Source organism: Saccoglossus kowalevskii, chromosome 10, assembly GCF_978046115.1.
Source record: "Saccoglossus kowalevskii chromosome 10, keSacKowa6.1, whole genome shotgun sequence".
Taxonomy (NCBI): Eukaryota; Metazoa; Hemichordata; class Enteropneusta; family Harrimaniidae; genus Saccoglossus; species Saccoglossus kowalevskii.
The window spans coordinates 9,887,826-9,905,563 of record NC_140650.1 but is presented as its reverse complement, the minus strand read 5'-3'; the positions used below and the strand labels follow the sequence as shown (position 1 = coordinate 9,905,563).

At 26.9% G+C, this 17,738-nt stretch overlaps 1 protein-coding gene across 2 annotated transcripts in view; it reads right to left on the bottom strand.

The window, feature by feature from the left end:
* The window catches only part of LOC100367747 (peroxisomal acyl-coenzyme A oxidase 1-like), a 45,972-nt gene that overhangs the window by 25,584 nt on the left and 2,650 nt on the right, over positions 1-17,738 (bottom strand). For both annotated transcript variants that reach the window (XM_006823746.3, XM_085504223.1), the window contains exons 3-4: positions 17,238-17,397; positions 16,927-17,087 (exon numbers count right to left, since the gene is read on the bottom strand). In XM_006823746.3, coding sequence (XP_006823809.3) covers positions 16,927-17,087; positions 17,238-17,397 — 321 coding nt within the window. The remainder of the gene's footprint in view (positions 1-16,926; positions 17,088-17,237; positions 17,398-17,738) is intronic.

Below are 17,738 nucleotides of genomic sequence, written 5' to 3'. Positions count from 1 at the left end.
TGCAATGTATTATAAATAACTAATAAGTGACTGATGCAATGTATTATAAATAACTAATAAGTGACTGATGTAATGTATTATAATTAACTAATAAGTGACTGATGCAATGTATTATAAATAAATAATAAGTGACTGATGCAATGTATTATAAATAACTAATACGTAACTGATGCAATGTATTATAAATAACTAATAAGTGACTGATGCAATGTATTATAAATAACTAATAAGTAACTGATGCAATGTATTATAAACAAGTCATTGTCAATAACACGTCCCCGTTCCGTTCATATTTGAGTGACATATACATTCAAAGCAGATCATGACCGAAATGCACCTGCATATGTACAACACATTGTGCTAAATCTGAACAAAATCCATCCATGCATGACTGAGATCCGGTTCTGGAATTGTGAAAATATGTGATTTTGATGCATTTTCGGCCTTAAAATGGCCATCATTCCGCTATTGTTAAGCAGATCATGAAACAAATGCACATATCTATTTGTGACATGATGTACCATGTGTGTGTGAAGTTTGAACTTGATCAATCCAGACATGTCTTGGATACGGATCCAGAACTGAATTCTTTAACAAAATGGCCGCCAGTCGGCCATTTCGAATTTGATCCGAAAAAAAAAAAGACGTGCATCAAGGTCCTATTATGTTTAATGTATGTACCAAATTTGAACAAAATCCATCCATGCATAACTGAGATACGGGTCCGGAATGGTGAAAATGTGCGATTTCAATGCATTTTCGGCCTTAAAGCGGCCCCCATTTGGCTATCGTTAATGAGATCATGAAACAAATGCACATACATATTTGTGACATGATGTACCTTGTGTGTGTGAAGTTTGAACTTGATCAATCCAGACATGTCTCGGATACGGATCCAGAACTGAATTCTTTAAAACAAAATGGCCGCCAGTCGGCTATTTCGAACTTGATCCGAAAAAAAAAATGACGTGCATCAAGGTCCTATTATGTTTAATGTATGTACCAAATTTGAATGAAATCCGTCCATGCATAACTGAGATCCGGGTCCGGAATGGTGAAAATGTGCGATTTCAATGCATTTTCGGCCTTAAAGCGACCGCCATTTGGCTATCGTTAATGAGATCATGAAACAAATGCACATACATATTTGTGACATGATGTACCTTGTGTGTGTGAAGTTTGAACTCGATCAATCCAAGCATGTCTCAGATACGGATCCAGAACTGAATTCTTTAAAACAAAATGGCCGCCAGTCGGCCATTTCGAACCCGATCCAAAAAAAAAAATGACGTGCATCAAGGTCCTATTATGTTTAATGTATGTACCAAATTTGAACAAAATCCGTCCATGCATAACTGAGATCCGGGTCCGGAATGATGAAAATGTGCGATTTTGATGCATTTTCGGCCTTAAAATGGCCGCTATTCGGCTATCGTTAATGAGATCATGAAACAAATGCACATACATATTTGTGACATGATGTACCTTGTGTGTGTGAAGTTTGAACTTGATCAATCCAGACATGTCTCGGATACGGATCCAGAACTGAATTCTTTAAAACAAAATGGCCGCCAGTCGGCCATTTCGAACCCGATCCACACAAAAAAATGACGTGCATCAAGGTCCTATTATGTTTAATGTATGTACCAAATTTGAACAAAATCCGTCCATGCATAACTGAGATCCGGGTCCGGAATGGTGAAAATGTGCGATTTTGATGCATTTTCGGCCTTAAAATGGCCGCTATTCGGCTATCGTTAATCGGATCATGAAAAAAATGCATGTGCATATGTCCCATATAAGGTGTGATGTATGAGTGAAGTTTGAACTTAATCGGTCCATGCATGTTCAAGATACAGGTGATCACGGACGCACGGACGCACACAGGGCAAAACATAAGTCCCCGTTTTCGGACTGCGTCCGAACGGGGACTAATAACTAATAAGTGACTGGTGCAATGTATTATAAATAAATAATAAGTGACTGATGCAATGTATTATAAATAGCTAATAAGTAACTGATGCAATGTATTATAAATAACTAATAAGTGACTGATGCAATGTATTATAAATAACTAATAAGTGACTGATGCAATGTATTATAAATAACTAATACGTAACTGATGCAATGTATTATAAATAACTAATAAGTGACTGATGCAATGTATTATAAATAACTAATACGTAACTGATGCAATGTATTATAAATAACTAATAAGTGACTGATGCAATGTATTATAAATAGCTAATAAGTGACTGATGCAATGTATTATAAATAACTAACAAGTGACTGATGCAATGTATTATAAATAAATAATAAGTGACTGATGCAATTTATTATAAATAACTAATAAGTGACTGATGCATTTTATTATAAATAACTAATAAGTAACTGATGCAATGTATTATAAATAACTAATAAGTAACTGATGCAATGTATTATAAATAACTAATAAGTGACTGATGCAATGTATTATAAATAAATAATAAGTGACTGATGCAATTTATTATAAATAACTAATAAGTGACTGATGCAATGTATTATAAATAACTAATAAGTAACTGATGCAATGTATTATAAATAACTAATAAGTAACTGATGCAATGTATTATAAATAACTAATACGTAACTGATGCAATGTATTATAAAAAACTAATAAGTAACTGATGCAATGTATTATAAATAACTACATGTAATAGTAACTGATGCAATGTATTATAAATAACTAATAAGTAACTGATGCAAGGTATTATAAATAACTAATAAGTGACTGATGCAATTTATTATAAATAACTAATAAGTGACTGATGCAATGTATTATAAATAGCTAATAAGTGACTGATGCAATGTATTATAAATAACTAGTAAGTAACTGATGCAATGTATTATAAATAACTAATAAGTGACTAATGCAATGTATTATAAATAACTAATAAGTGACTGATGCAATGTATTATAAATAAATAATAAGTGACTGATGCAATTTATTATAAATAACTAATAAGTGACTGATGCAATGTATTATAAATAACTAATAAGTAACTGATGCAATGTATTATAAATAACTAATAAGTAACTGATGCAATGTATTATAAATAACTAATAAGTGACTGATGCAAAGTGACTGATGCAATGTATTATAAATAGCTAATAAGTGACTGATGCAATGCATTATAAATAACTAATAAGTGACTGATGCAATGTATTATAAATAACTAATAAGTGACTGATGCAATGTATTATAAATAACTAATAAGTGACTGATGCAATGTATTATAAATAACTAATAAGTAACTGATGCAATGCATTATAAATAACTAATAAGTGACTGATGCAATGTATTATAAATAACTAATAAGTAACTGATGCAATGTATTATAAATAACTAATAAGTAACTGATGCAATGTATTATAAATAACTAATAAGTAACTGATGTAATGTATTATAAATAACTAATAAGTGACTGATGCAATGTATTATAAATAACTAATAAGTGACTGATGCAATGTATTATAAATAACTAATAAGTAACTGATGCAATGTATTATAAATAACTAATAAGTGACTGATGCAATGTATTATAACTAATAAGTGACTGATGTAATGTATTATAAATAACTAATAAGTGACTGATGCAATGTATTATAAATAAATAATAAGTGACTGATGCAATGTATTATAAATAACTAATACGTAACTGATGCAATGTATTATAAATAACTAATAAGTGACTGATGCAATGTATTATAAATAACTAATAAGTAACTGATGCAATGTATTATAAATAACTAATAAGTGACTGATGCAATGTATTATAAATAAATAATAAGTGACTGATGCAATGTATTATAAATAGCTAATAAGTAACTGATGCAATGTATTATAAATAACTAATAAGTGACTGATGCAATGTATTATAAATAACTAATAAGTGACTGATGCAATGTATTATAAATAACTAATACGTAACTGATGCAATGTATTATAAATAACTAATAAGTGACTGATGCAATGTATTATAAATAACTAATACGTAACTGATGCAATGTATTATAAATAACTAATAAGTGACTGATGCAATGTATTATAACTAACTAATAAGTAACTGATGCAATGTATTATAAATAACTAATAAGTGACTGATGCAATGTATTATAAATAACTAATAAGTGACTGATGCAATGTATTATAAATAACTAATACGTAACTGATGCAATGTATTATAAATAACTAATAAGTGACTGATGCAATGTATTATAATTAACTAATAAGTAACTGATGCAATGTATTATAAATAACTAATAAGTGACTGATGCAATGTATTATAAATAAATAATAAGTGACTGATGCAATGTATTATAAATAGCTAATAAGTAACTGATGCAATGTATTATAAATAACTAATAAGTGACTGATGCAATGTATTATAAATAACTAATAAGTGACTGATGCAATGTATTATAAATAACTAATACGTAACTGATGCAATGTATTATAAATAACTAATAAGTGACTGATGCAATGTATTATAAATAACTAATACGTAACTGATGCAATGTATTATAAATAACTAATAAGTGACTGATGCAATGTATTATAAATAACTAATAAGTAACTGATGCAATGTATTATAAATAACTAATAAGTGACTGACGCAATGTATTATAAATAATAAGTGACTGATGCAATGTATTATAAATAGCTAATAAGTGACTGATGCAATGTATTATAAATAACTAATAAGTGACTGATGCAATGTATTATAAATAACTAATAAGTGACTGATGCAATGTATTATAAATAAATAATAAGTGACTGATGCAATTTATTATAAATAACTAATAAGTGACTGATGCAATGTATTATAAATAACTAATAAGTAACTGATGCAATGTATTATAAATAACTAATAAGTAACTGATGCAATGTATTATAAATAACTAATACGTAACTGATGCAATGTATTATAAAAAACTAATAAGTAACTGATGCAATGTATTATAAATAACTACATGTAATAGTAACTGATGCAATGTATTATAAATAACTAATAAGTAACTGATGCAAGGTATTATAAATAACTAATAAGTGACTGATGCAATTTATTATAAATAACTAATAAGTGACTGATGCAATGTATTATAAATAGCTAATAAGTGACTGATGCAATGTATTATAAATAACTAGTAAGTAACTGATGCAATGTATTATAAATAACTAATAAGTGACTAATGCAATGTATTATAAATAACTAATAAGTGACTGATGCAATGTATTATAAATAAATAATAAGTGACTGATGCAATTTATTATAAATAACTAATAAGTGACTGATGCAATGTATTATAAATAACTAATAAGTAACTGATGCAATGTATTATAAATAACTAATAAGTAACTGATGCAATGTATTATAAATAACTAATAAGTGACTGATGCAAAGTGACTGATGCAATGTATTATAAATAGCTAATAAGTGACTGATGCAATGCATTATAAATAACTAATAAGTGACTGATGCAATGTATTATAAATAACTAATAAGTGACTGATGCAATGTATTATAAATAACTAATAAGTGACTGATGCAATGTATTATAAATAACTAATAAGTAACTGATGCAATGCATTATAAATAACTAATAAGTGACTGATGCAATGTATTATAAATAACTAATAAGTAACTGATGCAATGTATTATAAATAACTAATAAGTAACTGATGCAATGTATTATAAATAACTAATAAGTAACTGATGTAATGTATTATAAATAACTAATAAGTGACTGATGCAATGTATTATAAATAACTAATAAGTGACTGATGCAATGTATTATAAATAACTAATAAGTAACTGATGCAATGTATTATAAATAACTAATAAGTGACTGATGCAATGTATTATAACTAATAAGTGACTGATGTAATGTATTATAAATAACTAATAAGTGACTGATGCAATGTATTATAAATAAATAATAAGTGACTGATGCAATGTATTATAAATAACTAATACGTAACTGATGCAATGTATTATAAATAACTAATAAGTGACTGATGCAATGTATTATAAATAACTAATAAGTAACTGATGCAATGTATTATAAATAACTAATAAGTGACTGATGCAATGTATTATAAATAAATAATAAGTGACTGATGCAATGTATTATAAATAGCTAATAAGTAACTGATGCAATGTATTATAAATAACTAATAAGTGACTGATGCAATGTATTATAAATAACTAATAAGTGACTGATGCAATGTATTATAAATAACTAATACGTAACTGATGCAATGTATTATAAATAACTAATAAGTGACTGATGCAATGTATTATAAATAACTAATACGTAACTGATGCAATGTATTATAAATAACTAATAAGTGACTGATGCAATGTATTATAACTAACTAATAAGTAACTGATGCAATGTATTATAAATAACTAATAAGTGACTGATGCAATGTATTATAAATAACTAATAAGTGACTGATGCAATGTATTATAAATAACTAATACGTAACTGATGCAATGTATTATAAATAACTAATAAGTGACTGATGCAATGTATTATAATTAACTAATAAGTAACTGATGCAATGTATTATAAATAACTAATAAGTGACTGATGCAATGTATTATAAATAAATAATAAGTGACTGATGCAATGTATTATAAATAGCTAATAAGTAACTGATGCAATGTATTATAAATAACTAATAAGTGACTGATGCAATGTATTATAAATAACTAATAAGTGACTGATGCAATGTATTATAAATAACTAATACGTAACTGATGCAATGTATTATAAATAACTAATAAGTGACTGATGCAATGTATTATAAATAACTAATACGTAACTGATGCAATGTATTATAAATAACTAATAAGTGACTGATGCAATGTATTATAAATAACTAATAAGTAACTGATGCAATGTATTATAAATAACTAATAAGTGACTGACGCAATGTATTATAAATAATAAGTGACTGATGCAATGTATTATAAATAGCTAATAAGTGACTGATGCAATGTATTATAAATAACTAATAAGTGACTGATGCAATGTATTATAAATAACTAATAAGTGACTGATGCAATGTATTATAAATAACTAATAAGTGACTGATGCAATGTATTATAAATAACTAATAAGAAACTGATGCAATGTATTATAAATAACTAATAAGTGACTGGTGCAATGTATTATAAATAACTAATAAGTAACTGATGCAATGTATTATAAATAACTAATAAGTAACTGATGCAATGCATTATAAATAACTAATAAGTGACTAATGCAATGTATTATAAATAAGTAACTGATGCAATGTATTATAAATAACTAATAAGTGACTAATGCAATGTATTATAAATAACTAATAAGTAACTGATGCAATGTATTATAAATAACTAATAAGTGACTGATGCAATGTATTATAAATAAATAATAAGTGACTGATGCAATTTATTATAAATAACTAATAAGTGACTGATGCAATGTATTATAAATAACTAATAAGTAACTGATGCAATGTATTATAAATAACTAATAAGTAACTGATGCAATGTATTATAAATAACTAATACGTAACTGATGCAATGTATTATAAAAAACTAATAAGTAACTGATGCAATGTATTATAAATAACTAATAGTAACTGATGCAATGTATTATAAATAACTAATAAGTAACTGATGCAAGGTATTATAAATAACTAATAAGTGACTGATGCAATGCATTATAAATAACTAATAAGTGACTGATGCAATGTATTATAAATAGCTAATAAGTGACTGATGCAATGCATTATAAATAACTAATAAGTGACTGATGCAATGTATTATAAATAACTAATAAGTGACTGATGCAATGTATTATAAATAACTAATAAGTGACTGATGCAATGTATTATAAATAACTAATAAGTAACTGATGCAATGCATTATAAATAACTAATAAGTGACTGATGCAATGTATTATAAATAACTAATAAGTAACTGATGCAATGTATTATAAATAACTAATAAGTAACTGATGCAATGTATTATAAATAACTAATAAGTGACTGATGCAATGTATTATAAATAACTAATAAGTGACTGATGCAATGTATTATAAATAACTAATAAGTAACTGATGCAATGTATTATAAATAACTAATAAGTGACTGATGCAATGTATTATAAATAACTAATAAGTGACTGATGTAATGTATTATAATTAACTAATAAGTGACTGATGCAATGTATTATAAATAAATAATAAGTGACTGATGCAATGTATTATAAATAACTAATACGTAACTGATGCAATGTATTATAAATAACTAATAAGTGACTGATGCAATGTATTATAAATAACTAATAAGTAACTGATGCAATGTATTATAAACAAGTCATTGTCAATAACACGTCCCCGTTCCGTTCATATTTGAGTGACATATACATTCAAAGCAGATCATGACCGAAATGCACCTGCATATGTACAACACATTGTGCTAAATCTGAACAAAATCCATCCATGCATGACTGAGATCCGGTTCTGGAATTGTGAAAATATGTGATTTTGATGCATTTTCGGCCTTAAAATGGCCATCATTCCGCTATTGTTAAGCAGATCATGAAACAAATGCACATATCTATTTGTGACATGATGTACCATGTGTGTGTGAAGTTTGAACTTGATCAATCCAGACATGTCTTGGATACGGATCCAGAACTGAATTCTTTAACAAAATGGCCGCCAGTCGGCCATTTCGAATTTGATCCGAAAAAAAAAAAGACGTGCATCAAGGTCCTATTATGTTTAATGTATGTACCAAATTTGAACAAAATCCATCCATGCATAACTGAGATACGGGTCCGGAATGGTGAAAATGTGCGATTTCAATGCATTTTCGGCCTTAAAGCGGCCCCCATTTGGCTATCGTTAATGAGATCATGAAACAAATGCACATACATATTTGTGACATGATGTACCTTGTGTGTGTGAAGTTTGAACTTGATCAATCCAGACATGTCTCGGATACGGATCCAGAACTGAATTCTTTAAAACAAAATGGCCGCCAGTCGGCTATTTCGAACTTGATCCGAAAAAAAAAATGACGTGCATCAAGGTCCTATTATGTTTAATGTATGTACCAAATTTGAATGAAATCCGTCCATGCATAACTGAGATCCGGGTCCGGAATGGTGAAAATGTGCGATTTCAATGCATTTTCGGCCTTAAAGCGACCGCCATTTGGCTATCGTTAATGAGATCATGAAACAAATGCACATACATATTTGTGACATGATGTACCTTGTGTGTGTGAAGTTTGAACTCGATCAATCCAAGCATGTCTCAGATACGGATCCAGAACTGAATTCTTTAAAACAAAATGGCCGCCAGTCGGCCATTTCGAACCCGATCCAAAAAAAAAAATGACGTGCATCAAGGTCCTATTATGTTTAATGTATGTACCAAATTTGAACAAAATCCGTCCATGCATAACTGAGATCCGGGTCCGGAATGATGAAAATGTGCGATTTTGATGCATTTTCGGCCTTAAAATGGCCGCTATTCGGCTATCGTTAATGAGATCATGAAACAAATGCACATACATATTTGTGACATGATGTACCTTGTGTGTGTGAAGTTTGAACTTGATCAATCCAGACATGTCTCGGATACGGATCCAGAACTGAATTCTTTAAAACAAAATGGCCGCCAGTCGGCCATTTCGAACCCGATCCACACAAAAAAATGACGTGCATCAAGGTCCTATTATGTTTAATGTATGTACCAAATTTGAACAAAATCCGTCCATGCATAACTGAGATCCGGGTCCGGAATGGTGAAAATGTGCGATTTTGATGCATTTTCGGCCTTAAAATGGCCGCTATTCGGCTATCGTTAATCGGATCATGAAAAAAATGCATGTGCATATGTCCCATATAAGGTGTGATGTATGAGTGAAGTTTGAACTTAATCGGTCCATGCATGTTCAAGATACAGGTGATCACGGACGCACGGACGCACACAGGGCAAAACATAAGTCCCCGTTTTCGGACTGCGTCCGAACGGGGACTAATAACTAATAAGTGACTGGTGCAATGTATTATAAATAAATAATAAGTGACTGATGCAATGTATTATAAATAGCTAATAAGTAACTGATGCAATGTATTATAAATAACTAATAAGTGACTGATGCAATGTATTATAAATAACTAATAAGTGACTGATGCAATGTATTATAAATAACTAATACGTAACTGATGCAATGTATTATAAATAACTAATAAGTGACTGATGCAATGTATTATAAATAACTAATACGTAACTGATGCAATGTATTATAAATAACTAATAAGTGACTGATGCAATGTATTATAAATAGCTAATAAGTGACTGATGCAATGTATTATAAATAACTAACAAGTGACTGATGCAATGTATTATAAATAAATAATAAGTGACTGATGCAATTTATTATAAATAACTAATAAGTGACTGATGCATTTTATTATAAATAACTAATAAGTAACTGATGCAATGTATTATAAATAACTAATAAGTAACTGATGCAATGTATTATAAATAACTAATAAGTGACTGATGCAATGTATTATAAATAAATAATAAGTGACTGATGCAATTTATTATAAATAACTAATAAGTGACTGATGCAATGTATTATAAATAACTAATAAGTAACTGATGCAATGTATTATAAATAACTAATAAGTAACTGATGCAATGTATTATAAATAACTAATACGTAACTGATGCAATGTATTATAAAAAACTAATAAGTAACTGATGCAATGTATTATAAATAACTACATGTAATAGTAACTGATGCAATGTATTATAAATAACTAATAAGTAACTGATGCAAGGTATTATAAATAACTAATAAGTGACTGATGCAATTTATTATAAATAACTAATAAGTGACTGATGCAATGTATTATAAATAGCTAATAAGTGACTGATGCAATGTATTATAAATAACTAGTAAGTAACTGATGCAATGTATTATAAATAACTAATAAGTGACTAATGCAATGTATTATAAATAACTAATAAGTGACTGATGCAATGTATTATAAATAAATAATAAGTGACTGATGCAATTTATTATAAATAACTAATAAGTGACTGATGCAATGTATTATAAATAACTAATAAGTAACTGATGCAATGTATTATAAATAACTAATAAGTAACTGATGCAATGTATTATAAATAACTAATAAGTGACTGATGCAAAGTGACTGATGCAATGTATTATAAATAGCTAATAAGTGACTGATGCAATGCATTATAAATAACTAATAAGTGACTGATGCAATGTATTATAAATAACTAATAAGTGACTGATGCAATGTATTATAAATAACTAATAAGTGACTGATGCAATGTATTATAAATAACTAATAAGTAACTGATGCAATGCATTATAAATAACTAATAAGTGACTGATGCAATGTATTATAAATAACTAATAAGTAACTGATGCAATGTATTATAAATAACTAATAAGTAACTGATGCAATGTATTATAAATAACTAATAAGTAACTGATGTAATGTATTATAAATAACTAATAAGTGACTGATGCAATGTATTATAAATAACTAATAAGTGACTGATGCAATGTATTATAAATAACTAATAAGTAACTGATGCAATGTATTATAAATAACTAATAAGTGACTGATGCAATGTATTATAACTAATAAGTGACTGATGTAATGTATTATAAATAACTAATAAGTGACTGATGCAATGTATTATAAATAAATAATAAGTGACTGATGCAATGTATTATAAATAACTAATACGTAACTGATGCAATGTATTATAAATAACTAATAAGTGACTGATGCAATGTATTATAAATAACTAATAAGTAACTGATGCAATGTATTATAAATAACTAATAAGTGACTGATGCAATGTATTATAAATAAATAATAAGTGACTGATGCAATGTATTATAAATAGCTAATAAGTAACTGATGCAATGTATTATAAATAACTAATAAGTGACTGATGCAATGTATTATAAATAACTAATAAGTGACTGATGCAATGTATTATAAATAACTAATACGTAACTGATGCAATGTATTATAAATAACTAATAAGTGACTGATGCAATGTATTATAAATAACTAATACGTAACTGATGCAATGTATTATAAATAACTAATAAGTGACTGATGCAATGTATTATAACTAACTAATAAGTAACTGATGCAATGTATTATAAATAACTAATAAGTGACTGATGCAATGTATTATAAATAACTAATAAGTGACTGATGCAATGTATTATAAATAACTAATACGTAACTGATGCAATGTATTATAAATAACTAATAAGTGACTGATGCAATGTATTATAATTAACTAATAAGTAACTGATGCAATGTATTATAAATAACTAATAAGTGACTGATGCAATGTATTATAAATAAATAATAAGTGACTGATGCAATGTATTATAAATAGCTAATAAGTAACTGATGCAATGTATTATAAATAACTAATAAGTGACTGATGCAATGTATTATAAATAACTAATAAGTGACTGATGCAATGTATTATAAATAACTAATACGTAACTGATGCAATGTATTATAAATAACTAATAAGTGACTGATGCAATGTATTATAAATAACTAATACGTAACTGATGCAATGTATTATAAATAACTAATAAGTGACTGATGCAATGTATTATAAATAACTAATAAGTAACTGATGCAATGTATTATAAATAACTAATAAGTGACTGACGCAATGTATTATAAATAATAAGTGACTGATGCAATGTATTATAAATAGCTAATAAGTGACTGATGCAATGTATTATAAATAACTAATAAGTGACTGATGCAATGTATTATAAATAACTAATAAGTGACTGATGCAATGTATTATAAATAAATAATAAGTGACTGATGCAATTTATTATAAATAACTAATAAGTGACTGATGCAATGTATTATAAATAACTAATAAGTAACTGATGCAATGTATTATAAATAACTAATAAGTAACTGATGCAATGTATTATAAATAACTAATACGTAACTGATGCAATGTATTATAAAAAACTAATAAGTAACTGATGCAATGTATTATAAATAACTACATGTAATAGTAACTGATGCAATGTATTATAAATAACTAATAAGTAACTGATGCAAGGTATTATAAATAACTAATAAGTGACTGATGCAATTTATTATAAATAACTAATAAGTGACTGATGCAATGTATTATAAATAGCTAATAAGTGACTGATGCAATGTATTATAAATAACTAGTAAGTAACTGATGCAATGTATTATAAATAACTAATAAGTGACTAATGCAATGTATTATAAATAACTAATAAGTGACTGATGCAATGTATTATAAATAAATAATAAGTGACTGATGCAATTTATTATAAATAACTAATAAGTGACTGATGCAATGTATTATAAATAACTAATAAGTAACTGATGCAATGTATTATAAATAACTAATAAGTAACTGATGCAATGTATTATAAATAACTAATAAGTGACTGATGCAAAGTGACTGATGCAATGTATTATAAATAGCTAATAAGTGACTGATGCAATGCATTATAAATAACTAATAAGTGACTGATGCAATGTATTATAAATAACTAATAAGTGACTGATGCAATGTATTATAAATAACTAATAAGTGACTGATGCAATGTATTATAAATAACTAATAAGTAACTGATGCAATGCATTATAAATAACTAATAAGTGACTGATGCAATGTATTATAAATAACTAATAAGTAACTGATGCAATGTATTATAAATAACTAATAAGTAACTGATGCAATGTATTATAAATAACTAATAAGTAACTGATGTAATGTATTATAAATAACTAATAAGTGACTGATGCAATGTATTATAAATAACTAATAAGTGACTGATGCAATGTATTATAAATAACTAATAAGTAACTGATGCAATGTATTATAAATAACTAATAAGTGACTGATGCAATGTATTATAACTAATAAGTGACTGATGTAATGTATTATAAATAACTAATAAGTGACTGATGCAATGTATTATAAATAAATAATAAGTGACTGATGCAATGTATTATAAATAACTAATACGTAACTGATGCAATGTATTATAAATAACTAATAAGTGACTGATGCAATGTATTATAAATAACTAATAAGTAACTGATGCAATGTATTATAAATAACTAATAAGTGACTGATGCAATGTATTATAAATAAATAATAAGTGACTGATGCAATGTATTATAAATAGCTAATAAGTAACTGATGCAATGTATTATAAATAACTAATAAGTGACTGATGCAATGTATTATAAATAACTAATAAGTGACTGATGCAATGTATTATAAATAACTAATACGTAACTGATGCAATGTATTATAAATAACTAATAAGTGACTGATGCAATGTATTATAAATAACTAATACGTAACTGATGCAATGTATTATAAATAACTAATAAGTGACTGATGCAATGTATTATAACTAACTAATAAGTAACTGATGCAATGTATTATAAATAACTAATAAGTGACTGATGCAATGTATTATAAATAACTAATAAGTGACTGATGCAATGTATTATAAATAACTAATACGTAACTGATGCAATGTATTATAAATAACTAATAAGTGACTGATGCAATGTATTATAATTAACTAATAAGTAACTGATGCAATGTATTATAAATAACTAATAAGTGACTGATGCAATGTATTATAAATAAATAATAAGTGACTGATGCAATGTATTATAAATAGCTAATAAGTAACTGATGCAATGTATTATAAATAACTAATAAGTGACTGATGCAATGTATTATAAATAACTAATAAGTGACTGATGCAATGTATTATAAATAACTAATACGTAACTGATGCAATGTATTATAAATAACTAATAAGTGACTGATGCAATGTATTATAAATAACTAATACGTAACTGATGCAATGTATTATAAATAACTAATAAGTGACTGATGCAATGTATTATAAATAACTAATAAGTAACTGATGCAATGTATTATAAATAACTAATAAGTGACTGACGCAATGTATTATAAATAATAAGTGACTGATGCAATGTATTATAAATAGCTAATAAGTGACTGATGCAATGTATTATAAATAACTAATAAGTGACTGATGCAATGTATTATAAATAACTAATAAGTGACTGATGCAATGTATTATAAATAACTAATAAGTGACTGATGCAATGTATTATAAATAACTAATAAGAAACTGATGCAATGTATTATAAATAACTAATAAGTGACTGATGCAATGTATTATAAATAACTAATAAGTAACTGATGCAATGCATTATAAATAATAAGTGACTGATGCAATGTATTATAAATAAGTAATAAGTGACTGATGCAATGTATTATAAACAACTAATAAGTAACTGATGCAATGCATTATAAATAACTAATAAGTAACTGATGCAATGCATTATAAATAATAAGTGACTGATGCAATGCATTATAAATAACTAATAAGTGACTGATGCAATGTATTATAAATAAATAATAAGTAACTGATGCAATGTATTATAAACTAATAAGTAACTGATGCAATGTATTATAAATAACTAATAAGTGACTAATGCAATGTATTATAAATAAGTAATAAGTGACTGATGCAATGTATTATAAATAAGTAATAAGTAACTGATGCAATGTATTATAAACTAATAAGTAACTGATGCAATGTATTATAAATAACTAATAAGTGACTAATGCAATGTATTATAAATAAGTAATAAGTGACTGATGCAATGTATTATAAATAAGTAATAAGTAACTGATGCAATGTATTATAAATAACTAATAAGTAACTGATGCAATGTATTATAAATAACTAATAAGTGAATAATGCAATGTATTATAAATAACTAATAAGTAACTGATGCAATGTATTATAAATAACTAATAAGTAACTGATGCAATGTATTATGAATAACTAATAAGTAACTGATGCAATGTATTATAAATAACTAATAAGCAACTGATGCAATGTATTATAAATAACTAATAAGTGACTGATGCAATGTATTATAAATAACTAATGAGTGAGTGATGCAATGTATTATTAATAACTAATAAGTGACTGATACAATGTATTATAAATAACTAATAAGTGACTGATGCAATGTATTATAAATAGCTAATAAGTAACTGATGCAATGTATTATAAATAACTAATAAGTAACTGATGCAATGTATTATAAATAACTAATAAGTAACTGATGCAATGTATTATAAATAACTAATAAGTGACTGATGCAATGTATTATAAATAACTAATAAGTGACTGATGCAATGTATTATTAATAACTAATAAGTGACTGATACAATGTATTATAAATTACTCGTGTTGCAATGAATTGTGAATAACTTGCATCATTATGTTGCAGTGTGATAATAGTATTGGTTAATTACATTCATGAATTTTAATTAAATCCCATTACTAATATCTATTATTTCAGCTTAACTTGCTCAGCATTTGCAAACAATGCAACTGTATATCATTACCATAGATTTCATTTTGCTGGAAATTAGAGTTTTGTAATACATATCAATTGACAAAATTGTAAAAATTATTGTCAGCGAGTAAGCTGCCATGCTTATCCATCGCGCAACACTCGCTCGCTTTTTTTCTGGAAACTTTTTCTTACGATGGTGATCATAAAATGAATTTAAACTACATGCATAAACAGAAACAAAACATGTTGCCATAGTAGATGTTGTAAAATTACACGCCTTTTATATATGGTTTTCAAAACACGAGCGCGAAGTAAAACAGGTGTGTATGTATACACGTCACACATATATTACCGTGTCCTAATTCTGTCTGTGCATACGTTCCAAGTATTTTCAAATTCTCTGCTAACGGGAGCCAGTAGTTTCTCTGTTCCTCGTCACATTGGGCACTTAAAGCTGGTAGAAACATTCCATAATGTAAACCGAATCCATAGGTATCATATTGTGTAGCAGCACTGTAATAAATAATACACTGAAATAATGTATATTTGGTTATTTATAAACATGCATATATAATGTATAAACATGTACCAGTCATAATTGTAACATTACATGATATTACATTTGCACTCTGTACCAATGCATACAACTGACAACGTACTTACGATATGTACAATTGTTTTTCTTCCATATTAGTCAGTCTATGCTCTTTTATTTTTCTTGCTATAATAACTGCTTTTCTGACAGCATTACTGTATCTTTCATTCCGTGCCATGAAAGATATGTCCTTATGTTGAAGATCAGGGTCATTGATGGCCAACAATTCTGTAAATAGCAAGTCATTGTCAACGACATTGTCTCTGTCAGTATATATCGCAGAACAATGCTGGTATTTATAACTGTTTCATGATACACCAACACAGTTTGGACGCTGATTACATTTTATATTCAAATAAGCATTGACACTGAAACGAGAAGAGTACTCTGGTTGGTCCACAACTGAACAAAACAATAACATATAAGAAAATATGATTTAGAATTTCCAGAGAAATTATTTACCAATAGCAGACACAATGAAATGAATGATAACACACTTGGACAATTGCAAAATTGAACAAATGCATAAATACACAAGACAGAAATACAAAAAGGTTCAGTTTGTTATT